Below are 15,633 nucleotides of genomic sequence, written 5' to 3'. Positions count from 1 at the left end.
ACTGTATTCCCGCAACAGTCTCATTTACGTTTCGTATCAGGCAGTACATCAGAGTGTGGTTGTGCCGAAGTGCTAAAATATGCGGCTGCCAACATGAGGGCAATCTATACCCGTGGAACTCATCGGAAAATCACTTGCGTTCAAGATCTCGAATGTACTAGCAGGTTACAGAGTTCGTCCGCTAGATGGCAGATTTGGTCGTAAGCCTTGCAGTGAGGCGACGCTATCGATAGTTGCGGCCCCGCGCCTCGACGCCATAATCGATACATCTCGCTATTTGTATACCCACGCGGCACACGGGCGCTCGTCAATTGGTTGTTAGCAAGCGCGCAGTGCGGTTGGGGACTGAAACTCGGGCACTGTCACATTCGTAACAGAATGTCGGGTTACGAGGCATCAACAAACGTGGCCAACAATGGCGACTTTTTGGAGGTTAACTCGGAGCGTTCTTCAAAATATATTTACGTTCTGACGTTTCTAAGCGCAATTGGAGGGTTCCTTTTTGGCTATGACACGGGTGTGGTGTCCGGTGCTATGTTGCTCATAAGGTAAGTTCATTCTTCCAGTAAACTAGTTTTATTCGATTTCGTGTTAAAATTAGTGTTCCGCAGTAATGGCATGACACGCTTCCTGCATTGTACCCATATTCTCGTGTGGCTTCTGCTTTGAGTCAGAGGTGTGTGTGCTGTAACCGGCTTTTTGTAAATAACAGAAAATTTTCTGAAAGTTCGAAGTTGTTCTACTATATTTTGTTTTACAAGTGTTCATGAAGTGTTGTTATATTGCAGAACGCTTCAGTTTTAACAGAAAATAGATGTCTTGAGATTAAATCATAGAATGAAATTCCTAGGCCAGTTAATCTTTAATATACTGTAGCCAGTCTAAAATTGCTTGATTACACATTTACTGGCGTAAAGTTAACTAAGGTGATGATATTCAAATATAATCTCGTAGACTGTTAAATTTCGCAACGGCGCGCTGTGGAAGCTACTAGAAATGCGGCCACCCCCACGTTGCTATGGTGAAACTAAATTCCACGACGTGCAACATCATTCAGGGTTTTGCTCACCAAAAAAATTGTTGTAGTTTTAAGGAAGGATATCTCCTGACATGTAACAAAAATTGAAAATTTATTTATACTGCCTTCAAGTCGATTGCTGCTAGTGAAAGAGCTGTTGGTGGAAGGAGCACGTGTTTATTCGTGAAGCTGTGTGACTGTTGTCTAATAGATTTACATTTTCGTCCTCTAAGTGTGACTTATATTGTTGTTGGACGGAACATCCTCACAATGAAAGATCGCCGGTGTCAGCTTTTTGTTTTTCCCGCTCCGGTGAAGATCTTTGAACGGAAAATTCCCACGACCGTAGTGGTGTGGGTATGAGCAGTTAGCGACTCTTTTAACATTGTCTCCGCTTTTTTAAATGTTTTTGTGTTTTGTTTGCTTAAGTTTGCAAATCGACCTGCGTGGGATTGCCATTAGTAAACTGGACACATTTTCTTTTTTCTCTCTCTCTTTGCAAAGTACGCGCAGGGTAAGCGATTCAGATGTTGCATTATTAATTTTGCGCGTAAATCCGTCAACAAAATTCCGCTTTGTAAAATATCGTGCTGTTTATCTTTCAGTTGTCGCCACCAACACTAGAGAAGTATAAAAGATGAGAAGTAAACAGAACGTTTCTCGCTCTTTCTTTTATTGGTGTATATCACTGCAAACTATTAACTCATTTTAGTGCGACAAGCATTAGAGACCAGTGTATGTTAGCTCTCACCCACTTCGTGTTTTTTTAAGCGGTCGTCCACATACTGTGCAATTCTGTTTTAGGCTCTACGCAAACATGCTTTGTTGTCACTAGGCCCGGCGTTACTGCTAATAGATCACCGTACCTCTATTAATACTGAAAGATGATGTGAATAGTGCAATTAAATGTTTTCACATGCATTCGTGAGTTGAGGCAGGGGCTTAACAAGAGCTAAGTAAAAGCGACGTTATCAGGTGGTTGCTCGCAACTTTTCTTGCTGACACTAGGTCGGCGCGTTTTCTCTTCTGCAACTTTGATGTGACATTGTATATTGGTCGCAGGGCTGGTCAGTTCAGAAACGGTATCGTGTAGTTTGTTTGATGATATCACTGCTGTTTACGTGAAAGCGGTACTACTGTCAAGAGCGTGAATCTAAGCTGTGGAGGTTGGGGGACGAAGTGGGCGGGGCTCAGCTCATTGGTTTCGGAGTGAATAACAAGGCCTAATGTGGTGCAGGGAACCTGATGTTATTCAAAACGGCTTCCAGTCATCTCATAATGGATAAATACAGGTCCTGTATGTATTTCAGGCCGGCCGGTGTGGCCGTGCGGTTCTAGGCGCTTCAGTCTGGAACCGCATGACCACTCCGGTCGCAGGTTCTAATTCTGCCTAGGGCGTGGATGTGTGTGATGTCCCTAGGTTAGTTACGTTTAAGTAGTTCTAGGGGACTGATGACCACAGATGTTAAGTCCCTTAGTGCTCAGAGCCATTTGAACCATTTTATGTATTTCAAGGTAATTTTATATCATTCTTTCTACAAAGTAGTGGCTTGTTCATGTAACGATGATGGAGGTGGATAGCTATCGCGCACTCTTTTCTCGAAAGCAGACCACGAAGGCTCAGTATTGCGATCTGGTAACTGTGGTGGCCAGAGGGGAAAGGGCCGATTAATCTTCGTGCTCACAAAACCAGTCCTTGGTGATGGGAGCTGTTAGCAGTGGCTCTGTCGTCTTAAAACACAACATGGCCATTGCGGAAGAACTGTTGTACAAGGGGATTGACCTGATCCGCCAAAATGGGTACATAATCCTTGACAGTAGTGCGATTCCACAGAGTAACCTTGGAGCGCATGGAATACCACGATTTGACAGCCCAGATCATCACCGAAACCACGCCATGGAATGAACTTTCTTCCATAGTCCAGGTTTTACGGCTCCAGCACCACGTTTTTCTGATATGAGCATTTGCATGACTGATGAGTGATTTTGGTGTTTCATCTAGCCCTGTAATTCCCTGCTTATGGCGCTCTCTTCGTTTTGGTTCGGCCCTGACAGGGTTCGCGCGTCCGTCATTCAGTTCTGCAGCTGTCATCCTATTTTTCGTCGTAATCCCTTTCAGTGACCGCCTGTCACGATCATTCAACTTAGACTTTCGTGCCCATTGCGACTTAGCGGATGATATTTTTCCGCTTTCGCAGTATGCGGTATAAATCTTCTATATGATGCCATTAGAAATACTAAACACTTCGCTTGTCTTAGTTACGGAAGCACCCACCGTACAAGGACCAACATTTTGCCCACGTTTGGATTCACGTAGCTCCGCCATAATACTCACAACTGCCGAGAACACTGTTGTGACCACGACTGACACTTGTAATGTTGAGGACATGGCACAGGTGCTGTGCGTGGTCATATAAAACAGTGCGGCCTGCGGGATTGGCTAGCATCTGCATTTATGTTCAGGCATGCGTTTCTCGTGATGTTTTCATATTTTTTTCTAAACTCCTGTCCCTCAGTCATTCTGAAGTGTTGCCCAAACTCAATATTTCTTACGAAAATTCACTAATAGTTTCTGTCTGGTTCTCAGTTGCTTAGCAGACAGCGGGGGCGTTAAGTGACAAGAAAATTGATAAATTTTTGCCAGTAGATATTACCATGTTCTACTTCACCGACTCTTCTCCGAGAACACTGTATTGACTTCCAGGCTTCAGTGGCTGATACCAGTTCTGGAGAGCAACCATAGAGGATCCGCGCAAAAACTGTAGGTTTCAAATCAGTGTTGGTCATGTTGCGTAATTCGCGGAAAGAGCACCCTCAATAAAATGACAGGCTTACATACAAAACAGTTACTTCCGGCAGTACACATTATATCCTGAGACTGTTCTCTACTTCCTTCTTCTTCTTTTGTTTACCTCCACTCAGCTTTTTCAAGTATTTGAGTTGCCCGGATTAGCTTCAAGTATTGTGTATTTAATTCTTACTTGAAGTTGTGAGCAGAAGGTATATTCCAGCACCATAACTTGTCCTTTTTTGCTTCGTAATCGTACTTGTAACAATGAAGATTTTTCCTAAATCTACGTACATACATACACCGCGAGCAACTGTACGGTGCGTGGCGTAGAGAACCTTGTACCACTACTAGCCATTTCCTTTCCTGTTCCACTCGTAGGTAGAGTGGGGGAAAAACGACTGTCTATATGCTTTCGTATAGCCATAATTTCTCGTATCTTATCCCGTGACCCTTAAACTAAAAGTATGTTGGCTGCAGTAGGGTCTTCCTGCAGTCGGCTTTAAATGCTGTTTCTCTAAATTTTCTCAGTAGTGTTCCTCCGAAAGATCGTCACCTTCCCTCCAGGGATTCCCATCTGAGTTCCCGAAACATCTCCGTAACACTCGCGTGTTGTTCGAAGGTAACGATCACAAATCTGGCACCTCGTCTGTGCATTGCGTCGATGTCTTCCTCTAATCCGACCTGGTCCGGATCCCACATATTCCAGCATTACTAAGGAATAGGTCTTACTGCAGTCCTATATGCATTCTTCTTTCCAGACGAACCACACTACCCTAGAATTTTCCCAAGAATCCGAAGTCGAACATTCGCCTTCCCTACCTAATCCTCACATGTTCATTCCGTTTTATATCGCTTAGCAACTTTTCGTCCAGATATTTAGACGACATGACTGTATGAAGCAATCTACTACTAATGGTGTATCCGATCATTATAGGTTTGTTTTTCATACTCACCCGCATTAACTTAACTTTTCCCACATTTAGAGCTAGCTGCCATTTAGCCGCGTGGGATTAGCCGAGCGGTCTAGGGCGCTGCAGTCATGGACTGTGCGGCCGATCCCGGCGGAGGTTCGAGTCCTCCCTCGGGCATGAGTATGTGTTTTTGTCCTTAGGATAATTTAGGTTAAGTAGTGTGTAAGCTTAGGGACTGATGACCTTAGCAGTTTAGTCCCGTAAGATTTCACACATTTTTTTCCGATACACTCGATTTTCAGACGCACATCGCGCCTAATTTCCGCCTCTTTTTCTCATATTGTTTGCCTGGTTAACTGATGGAACTTGAACTCAAAAGGACCGTGGTTCCAATTTCCGTTCACCTGTTCGATTTGATTGTGTGTAGCTTGCCTAAGCGCAGGATGATGTAGCCAAGACACGCCACCTAACATTTGTCGAAAATCTTTAAATATGTCCTGGTGTGGTTTACGATAGTTTATAGCGGAAAATGTGGCGAATTATCCGACTACCTCGGAGAATGCCTAAAGTATCGAATTTTTTTCTTGACCATTATTTCTCAGCATAACCTACCCTGGAACACCCTTACAAGCTTTTCAGACTGTTTCTGATCTCCTTGTAGATTTCATCTGTGGAAGTAGAGACTCCGGAGACCAATTCGACGACACAACGTGTGTGGAACTTTATGAAATACTAACAAAATAACAGTTCCGCAAGCCACTGTCACGCACTCCGAAGGCAAGAGCACAAAAACGTCTGCCTTACTGCACCATATGTACGCAAACAAGGTACTCGAGTACCGTTCGTAAGTTTGCTGTTACGAGTGTCATTTCAAATACTCAAAATGTTGGCCTTGAGCAGTGATATGTTATAAAGTGATTCTGGCAATTCTGCACGTTGAATTTCACCTTGACGCATCTCATGTCCGTACTCTACAGTTTGTGTCATGAGTCGTCGGTGTTTCCTTGTAGATCTCTTCTTTCAGTTTTCCCCACAGATAAAAGTCCAGAAGTATTAAATCAGAGGACCGTGCAAGCCTTTCGTGTTTCACGAACGTCCCACACAACGAGGTCCAAATGTTCTGCTAGGTCTGAGATTCTGTGCAGAAGGATCGGGACATCCGTTATGTTAGTACCACATGGATTACAATATCGTCTGCCAAATCTTCCAGTATGAGCGGTGGCATATCTCGCAGGAACTGTAGATGCTTGACCGTTTACACTCATCAAAATTAGAAACCGTGATGAGACTGTAAATTTCCAGAACCATACGTTGACAGATCATGGTCGATACTTATACAGTTTTCCTAGGCAGCGTGGATTTTCAACAAAATGTTGCATGGAGACGCCGCATCTTTTTCTAGTATTCGTAAACACAGTTCAAAGAACTGTAACGGATTTTCAAAGTCTGTCATGGAGCTGTTGATGAAGTGAAAATTGTAAGGCAAGAAGTGGTGATTGTATATTCCCACTAGTAAAATGTTAGAGTCGCCTTTCTGTCATCAGATGCTGATATTTTTGGTTTGCGCATTTTATTCTCCACATTTGTTTCTTGAAGTATTGCCTAAGATTAGCAAAGACAGACCATGAGAGCCTGGCACCATTTGAATACATTTCAGTAAACATCTGCATCACTACTGTAGCAGTTTAACATGTGTCACAAAGGTTAACTAACCACGTTTCAGACTGTCTTACACGTCGGAATGTCTGAATAGCATTACGAGCAGAATTTTTCATCGCTACAGCAGCAGAGCGCAGACTGATGGCCTTCACACGCATAGGTACAAACACTTTTATCGGAATCCGTCGATTTTTTTTTCTCTTTGGTCGTTGGTTAGTAAAATTTCATATGTTGATTTAATTAATGTTTAACTGTTCAGCGCTATCCGTGTTGATGTGACTGTTCCTGTCAGGTTAAAACTGTGCGCTTGACCGACATTCGAACCCAAACTCTCGCGTTTTCCAGGCAATGCGCATGCAGTCACCCTTCATCAACCAACTCATAGTTCCAGCAAGGCACGCAGTAATGCGTCTGGATGTGAGTGAGGTAGCGCAGTGTTTAGCGTACTGGAGCACCGCCCAACCATCCAGATTTAAGCTTTCCGTGGTTTCCCTAGATCGCTTAAGACGAACACCGCAATGGTTCATTTTGTAAAGGGTGCGTCTTATATCCTTGCCCTAGTCCAACTTGGGTGCTTTTGTCGTTGTCTAGGCGTTAAACCCTAATCTTATTTCGTTATTGTGGGGTATGAAATACAGAAAAGAAAGCTTTGAGCCACGCTGAGGTGCGTGCAGCAACCTTTACTCAGTAGTATTTCCGCAACTTTGTGTGGATTTCTCACTACTGCGACATCGTGATGATAAAGGAGTCAGCGAGTACGCCTTTTCCGCTCCCTCACCTTCAAAAAGTTCAATCCTTATATTTACTTATAATTGCTCCACGTCGTTCGGCTTCGAAGAGTTATTGTCTTCTAAATGCACGTAATTCACGGGGAGAGTTTACTTTACCTGGCCTGCATGGCTGGGATTTTAAACAAATTATTCCAGAAAACGAATCCTATGCGTTAATTATTGGGCCACTTTGTTAAGATTCTCGAGGGCGAAGGGCAGAGAAAAACAATGAACGGAAGCTACTGGTAGACGCTACTTTTTTTCGCCCACGTTTGTCCCCATTTCATAAAATAATTTGTAGTTGGCAAACATCGCCACTTCACGCGTTTATCATATATGGACAGGACGTGAGATACTTTGTTGCCCAAATTTATGGTCTTGCTGGTAGCCTAATTTTAGGGTGTACCTGAGTATTAGTTAAAGAAACGTGACTAGCTCGACAACACTTGGCTAAAGTTACAAAGTTCAGCTGGATGTAGGTTTCAGTAGTCATGCAGAAGCGCAGATGCTTGCACAGGACAGACTATCATGGGCAGCTGAATGGCCCTAGATTTCGGGAAAAACGCAACAACTTCGTTATTTACTGGGTTAGGCGTGCTCGCTAAGTCTGTAATTAGAGCGTTAGGGGCTGCCATTGCTGAAGAGTGCTTCACTCTCTGGGTCCAATGAATCATTCAAAATGCAGCTAACCTTCTGTCGTAATGAAAATTAAAATCAGATAAGAACCGTGTGCTGAACATGTGTCGAACTCAGCCTTTGTCTTTCATGAAAAATATTCATACCAGCAGAGCAAAAACGAAAAGAAAACTGTGACAGTGATGTGCGCTGCAGGACGACACGCAGGAAGTATTTAAGTAAAACTTGGCCAAGAGGCTCCTGAAGAGGGGCATGAACAATGCTATCCCAGAAGACAAATATAGTGCGCAGTCACTTTTTTAAAATCCCTTCAATTTCCCTCCATTGCGACGCAGTAAAATTTAGCTCAAAGGTGCGTACTGCACCTATCTATAACAGTGCAAACGTTTAGAGCCTTGTGATGTCACCTCTGGCTCGGTGACGCTTCAAACAGAAAGGTGTCGACACAACTGAGGATAAGGTCAGAGCTCAAAACTTTATTTGGCTGTAAAGTGAATGAATGATGTCACATCGGGACCAAACTGTGTCACAAGTCTGCCCAACACCACAGTGTACGTTTCGTACGATGGGAAGGTCATCACACTACCTCTTACCACATTTCGCCCATTCTTTTGACGCCTCTGCAACGGAAGTCAGAATTACGACGCCCGGCGTTGAATTCGCGCGGATTTCTTGTGGGTGGCAAAGGAAAACATTTCAGACGTACAGCTGCTCAAAACTGACACGAAACCACCTCAGGAGGTGGCACAAAAGACATCAATAAATCCACACCTTCTTTTGGGGCGTCCGTTTACAACACATTTCACGATCTAAAACTACAGTTTGCAGTGCGATACGCAACAACAGAACGACATTCTTGACACCCTTCGACACTGCTGACACCCTCCGGACGATACAGCCCTTCTCTAAGGACATCGCAAGTCTGCAACTCCATTGAACCTGATCTGACTCTTGGAGTGTGGTGCGACCACAATTTTTCCCTGGTATACAGGGTGGAGGCACTAGGTACCTTCAAGAACATCCGACGAAATTGGAACGTGGTTCAAGTAACAAAGAGTATTTCCTTCTTCAGCCCTCATGTTTCGCGCCCTCATGTGGTGTGACCACTGTGGGGAGGGGAGGGTTGAGACGTTGAAACATGCGTGAATAAAACGGCAACGGATTCATGTAAAACGCCCCAGTTCGACAACCGCCTCAGTAATCCCACACACCTGATGACGAGGTTTCAAACAGTGATCCATTAATTCTTTTGCACAATGTAGTGTAGCGTGCACTGCACTGTCTTAAGAGATAGGCAGGTGAGACGCACCAAGAAAGCAGCCAGCTTGAGTGGTTTTTGGGCAGTTCCCACACTCGTTTAGGCGAATATCCTTAGGTCTTTTGCTGTCATTTCTTCTCTACACTCAGTGCGTTTTGATGTCCAGAAGTACTCTATACTGATGGCTTAATGGTTGCCGGTGACACTGGCTTTGTTTATTTTTATGCGGGATGTACTGGATTCTACTCCTTGCTGGATGAGTGCAGTATTTTCACTACAGAATTAGTAGCCATCTTTCATGCTCTTGAGCATATTTGTTCCTGCACCAGTAAGTCTTTCGTCATCTGTAGCTACTCTTCAAGTAGTTTGCAAGCTCTTGATCAGTGTTAACCTCGCCATCCCTTGGTTCTAACTATCCAGAATGCTCTTTGTGCCCTCAATGTCAATGGTTAGTGGTCTTTGTCAGAGCTCCAGGTCATGCTGGGATTGCGGGCAATTAAATCGCCAACTAGCTGGCCAAATATGCTATCGGCAGTCTGGCTCCTGAAATCAGTATTATACCATTAATTTCTAAGGATTTAGAATATGGAAAGGCATACTCTGACTTTGTCAAACAAATTACATGCCATAAAGGAGGCTCTCCATGCAACCCTCTTACAAGGACTCCGTCATCCTTTGCTGGCTCTGCATCGACCATACTCAGCTGACTCATGGTAATGTCCTCTTTAATGCGGATCTGCCCCATTGTTGCTGTGGTGCCCATTTGATGGTGATCCACATTTTTATGACTGTGCTAACCTAGCCGCCCTGTGGCGTGACTCTTAAATTTACTCTCACTTAACATGGCTTTTTACCACTCTCGGAGAGCACCTCATTCTTGTAAGCCCATTGAGGAGTTGGGCAGAACGCTCTGTTGCCTCCTCTGCTCTGAATGGGAAGCAGCTGTCTGGGCTTGGTGGTCCACCCCAGCCCTCGCCTACCCACTGGTTTGCTCTTCTTCACCCTTCATGTTCTGTTTGACTAGGTGTTCTATCGTTGTCTTCCTGTGCTTCTGATGCTCTGTCCATGTTGCTAGTCTTTCCTGGGTATTGGTGTGCGGGGTGCCTCTCGTAAGGGGTTGGGGTATGTGCCACTTCACCCTTTCTGCCTTTGGGGGCCTCCAGCTGCTCCCTGGCTGAGGCACCCTACGTGCCTCCTTTCTTCCTTTCCCTCCTTTCCTTCTTCTTTGTTCCTTTCTCTAGGCTTTCTTGACTTTCGATAGACTTAGGGGTTTTGCACATTAGGCACTTACTTGGTGTGTAGTTTTGTCGTCTTGTGTGTTCCAGATAGAAAAGACTGATGACCTTGTAGTTTGGTCCCCTTTATTCATTAAACAAACCAACTACTCCATGTTGTGTACAGCACAGCTTAAAGCATTGCCCCCTCTCTTGGAGAAAGAACACGGTGCTGTTTCAGATGTTCTCATTTGAGCTGACTGCAGCATCCTCGATGTAGATCTTGTCAGTGGTACCCTGTATTCCAGCGCTGGAGGATGCCTCCCCCCCCCCCCCCCCCCGTCCTCCGCCCCCCATTCAGGTTGTTGTCACATGCTCATCACCGTGAGGAGCATTGAAGGTAGCCCCTTCCATTGGCGGTTTGCGACGGTCGAGAAGGTTTTCAGTTTACTTGAAAGAGAAACACCTGTCATCGGTATGCACCTAAGATTGTAATAGGGCTTCATTCGGAGGACATGGACGAAGTCTCTGAGTTTTTGTCTTCTCGATGAAGGGTCATGTATATGACGCCCGACAAGCGACAAGGGATAAAATATGGCCCCAAATAGCACTTTACTGACTTTTCTGGTAGTCTCACTTTCGGTACAGCTCTAAAAAAATCCATACCAAGTCTCACAGGCTCACCTCACTGGCTATAGTCGTGAGCATCCAGGGTCCATATACGATCCAGCTACCTTGCTTCTACAGTCCTGGTGTCAAGGTGTTTCATGGTTTCATCTTAAGTATCGCCTGATTGAATCAGGAACAGTGTATCCATTGCCATATTGGCATCACTGTCATGGAGCAGAAACAATGGCGTGAAGCCTGTAGTGTCTTGCTTCACTGCGTTCTATGCAAACGTCACGATGGGCAGTAACTTATACCACTCTCTGTTGGACACCAACGCACATTGAGAGAAAATTTACAAACACCATACTAAAGCGTTGTGTGAGACCATTCGTCTGTGGGTGAAGGCTCCATTTTACAGGCCTTCTTGAAGAAATTTTGCAGTTTTGGTGACAGAGTAGCGAGGGAGATAGTGGATTCCTATTTGTCGACTTTGGGAACATCACCAAGAGGTGGATTCCAACTTTATGGAAAAGCGCTGCTGCAGGCAGAGCTGACATCAGTTGCCCTGGAAGTAACTGCGACACTGCCTATGTCATTGGCATTCCTTACAGTGGTTCACATAGTGTCTAACGGACCAGAGTCTTCATGAATGCTAGGTGACCAGTGTTGGTCATCATCATCATCATCATTTAAGACTGATTATGCCTTTCAGCGTTCAGTCTGGAGCATAGTCCCCTTATAAAATTCCTCCATGTTCCCCCATTAAGTGCTAACATTTGTGCCTCTTCTGATGTTAAACCTATTACTTCAATATCATTCTTAACCGTATCCAGGTACCTTCTCCTTGGTCTGCCCCGACTCCTCCTACCCTCTACTGCTGAACCCATGAGTCTCTTGGGTAACCTTGCTTCTCCCATGCGTGTAACATGACCCCACCATCTAAGCCTGTTCGCCCTGACTGCTACATCTGTAGAGTTCATTCCCAGTTCTTCTCTGATTTCCTCGTTGTGGACACCCTCCTGCCATTGTTCCCATCTACTAGTACCTACAATCAACCTTGTTGATAAGGTAACCTGAATCCACCCAGCTTTCGCTCCCATACAACAAAGTTGGTCGAAAGATTGAACGGTGCACAGATAACTTAGTCTTGGCACTGACTTTCTTCTTGCAGAAGAGAGTAGATCGTAGCTGAGCGCTCACTGCATTAGCTTTGCTACACCTAGCTTGCAGTTCTTTCACTATGTTGCCATCTTGTGAGAATATGCATCTTAAGTACTTGAAACCGTCCACTTGTTCTAACTTTGTTCTTCCTATTTGGCACTCAATCCGTTTATATTTCTTTCCCACTGACATTACTTTCGTTTTGGAGATGCTAATCTTCATACCAAAGTCCTTACATTTCTGATCTAGCTCTGAAATATTACTTTGAAAACTTTCAATCGAATCTGCCATCACAACTAAGTCATCCGCATATGCGAGACTGCTTATTTTGTGTTCATCTATCTTAATCTCACCCAGCCAGTCTATTGTTTTCATCATATGATCCATAAGTATTATGAACAACAGTGGAGACAGGTTGCATCCTTGTCTTACCCCTGAAACTACTCTGAACCATGAACTCAATTTACCGTCAACTCTAACTGCTGGCTGACTATCCATGTAAAGACCTTTAATTGCTTGCAAAAGTTTGCCTCCTATTCCATAATCTCGTAGAACAGACAATAACTTCCTCCTAGGAACCCGGTCATATGCCTTTTCTAGATCTATAAAGCATAGATACAGTTCCCTGTTCCACTCATAACACTTCTCCATTACTTGCCGTAAACTTAAGATCTGGTCCTGACAACCTCTAAGAGTCCTAAACCCACACTGATTTTCATCCAATTGGTCCTCAACTAATACTCGTACTTTCCTTTCAACGATACCCTCCGCCACACACCGTCAGGTGGCTTGCGGAGTATGGATGTAAAAAAAAAAAAAAAAAAAAAAAAAAAAAAAAAAAAAAAAAAAAACCTGAGAAGATTTTACCCACAACGCTGATTAAAGAAATACCTCTGTAGTTGTTACAATCTTTTGTTTCCATGTTTAAAGATTGGTGTGATTACTGCTTTTGTCCAGTCTGATGGAACCTGTCCCGACTCCCAGGCCATTTCAATTGTCCTGTGTAGCCGTTTAAGACCTGCCATTCCACTGTATTTGATGAGTTCTGACTTAATTTCATCCACCCCAGCTGCTTTATTGCACTGCAATCTATTGACCATTTTCTCCACTTCCTCAAATGTGATCCTATTTCCATCATCATTCCTATCCCATTCTACCTCGAAATCTGAAACATTACTGATCGTATTTTCACCTACATTGAGCAACTCTTCAAAATATTCCCTCCATCTACCCAAGGCATCCACAGGATTCACCAGCAGTTTTCCTGACCTGTCCAAAATACTTGTCATTTCCTTCTTACCTCCCTTTCGAAGACTGCTAATTACACTCCAGAATGGTTTTCCAGCAGCTTGACCCAAGGTCTCCAACCTGTTTCCAAAGTCTTCCCAAGATTTCTTCTTGTATGCTGCAATTATCTGTTTGGCTTTGTTTCTTTCTTCAACATAACTTTCTCTGTCTACCTGAGTTCTAGTATGTAGCCATTTTTGATACGCCTTCCTTTTCCTTTTACAGGCTTCCTTGACTGTGTCATTCCACCATGCTGTTTGCTTCATCCTACTTTTACACACTACTGTTCCAAGACATTCTTTAGCCACTTCTAGTACTGTGTCCCTGTACCTTGTCCATTCCTTTTCCAGTGACTGCAATTGACTACATTCAACTAACTGGTACCTTTCTGAGATCGCTGTCATGTACTTGTGCCTGATTTCCTTATCCTGAAGTTTCTCCACGCTTATCCTCCTACATATGGACCTGACCTCCTGCACTTTCGGTCTCACAATCCCAATTTCACTGCAGATTAAATAATGATCAGTGTCATCAAAGAATCCCCTGAATACACGTGTGTCCCTCACAGCCTTCCTGAATTACTGATCTGTTGTTATGTAGTCAATGACAGATCTGGTGCCCCTGCCTTCCCAAGTATACCGGTGAATGTTCTTATGTTTAAAAAAGGAGTTTGTGATTGCTAAGCCCATTCTGGCACAGAAATCCAAGAGTTGTTTCCCGTTCCTGTTGGCCCCCATATCCTCTCCAAATTTACCCATAACCTTTTCATACCCTTCTGTTCGATTTCCAATCCTGGCATTAAAATCCCCCATAAGCAGAACACTGTCCTTGTCCTTTACTCTAACAACTACATCACTGAGTGCGTCATAAAAACTATTCATCTTATCTTGATCTGTCCCTTCACAATGCGAATATACTGACACAATCCTAATTTTCTTGCTAGACACTGTCAAATCTATCCACATCAGTCGTTCGTTTACATACCTTATTGCAACTACGCTGGGTTCCATTTCTTTCCTGATGTAAAGCCCTACACCCCATTGCGCTATTCCTGCTTTGACTCCTGACAGGTAGACCTTGTATTCTCCCACTTCCTCTTCTTTCTCACCCCTTACCCGAATGTCACTAACAGCTAAAACGTCCAGCCTCTGCCAACTCTGCCTTCTTCCCTGAGTATCCCCATTGATATTAATAGCTCCCCATCTCATTACCATTTGTTTGCCAAGTCGTATCTTAGGAGTCCCTGGTTTGTCAGTTAGAGGTGGGACTCCGTCACCTCCAAAGGTCCGAGGCATTTTGCTCTGATTGTTGCCAGCATCATATTTAAAGTACCAGGGAAGCAGGTTGCTAGCCTTACTTGCCCCGAGTCCCATTGGGTTTTACCCCTAACGGTTGAGGGATTAACCGGTGGATTTGGTAGTCTTTGCCGTATGAGCACAAAGGTGACCACGACTCAGAATATGTCCGAGATGCCCAGCCTTCTTCCAAAGTAACTGGTATCCCGACTGTCAGGACCACTTACTTGGCCACTCATACGTTGCCCGTGGTTCATGAGCTAGGACATGACTACAGGAACCCACACCATGAACCACCAGTGTTGGTGCGGCGTTGAAATACTTCAGGATAGTTGGCCGTCGATGAGCCGGGATGACTATCAGCCATTCATCTTATGGCATTGATTGTAATTTGTTTGATTGGTTCCTCCTCCTTCAAGGCTTCTGTGTTTTTTTCAGCAGTGATGGATCTTCCCTCTGTTCTGCAGCCATGTCATTTATGACTGAGACTTCATCCACGCAGCTGTGTACCAAAGCAATCCTTGAAAGCCAATCAGTGTTCCTGTGTTTGCGTCCACATTTGTATATCACTGTGTTGTATTCCTGAAGCCTCAGTGCCCATCTCGCCAGTCGACATGTTCAGGGCGTTCACGATGGAAACATACCGGCGTGTTCTTCTGTCCTCCAAATGTCTGTTGTTCTGCTTGGCGTTGGGTATACCTGCGTTGGTCGGATGCTGGGCTGTCGTTTGATAGCTGCAACATAATCCAGAGATTGCAAATACCATTCTTCTTGGAGCGTTCGAATGTTGGCTGAGGTTGGTACTAAAGATAGATACTTTTCAACATTTTCCATTAACTTCTGACGCATGCGGTCGACATTGATGTTTTATATCCCTGGTGTACTCGGTGCGACACTAATGGCTGCCATAAACTGTTTATCTCTTCTCTTACTACCTAGCATATGAAAGAGGCGACTTCATTATTGTCTTCCACAACTGACTGTCATTTCTTTGGTCCGAGTTGTTGCTGTTGGATTTCCTCGT

The 15,633-nt window shown here is 44.3% G+C and overlaps 1 protein-coding gene across 2 annotated transcripts in view; it reads left to right on the top strand.

Moving 5' to 3' along the window:
* Positions 1–312: 312 nt before the first annotated feature.
* Positions 313–15,633, top strand: part of LOC126298319 (proton myo-inositol cotransporter-like) — a 520,199-nt gene continuing 504,878 nt past the window's right edge. For both annotated transcript variants that reach the window (XR_007552594.1, XM_049989617.1), the window contains exon 1: positions 313–548. Coding sequence is in view for 1 of the 2 variants with exons in the window: in XM_049989617.1 (XP_049845574.1) it covers positions 379–548 (170 nt within the window). In the remaining variant the exon portion in view is untranslated. The remainder of the gene's footprint in view (positions 549–15,633) is intronic.

This window comes from Schistocerca gregaria, chromosome X (assembly GCF_023897955.1).
Source record: "Schistocerca gregaria isolate iqSchGreg1 chromosome X, iqSchGreg1.2, whole genome shotgun sequence".
NCBI classification, from domain to species: Eukaryota; Metazoa; Arthropoda; class Insecta; order Orthoptera; family Acrididae; genus Schistocerca; species Schistocerca gregaria.
The sequence above is the reverse complement of the archived record's forward strand: the minus strand, read 5'-3'. Positions and strand labels throughout refer to the sequence as shown.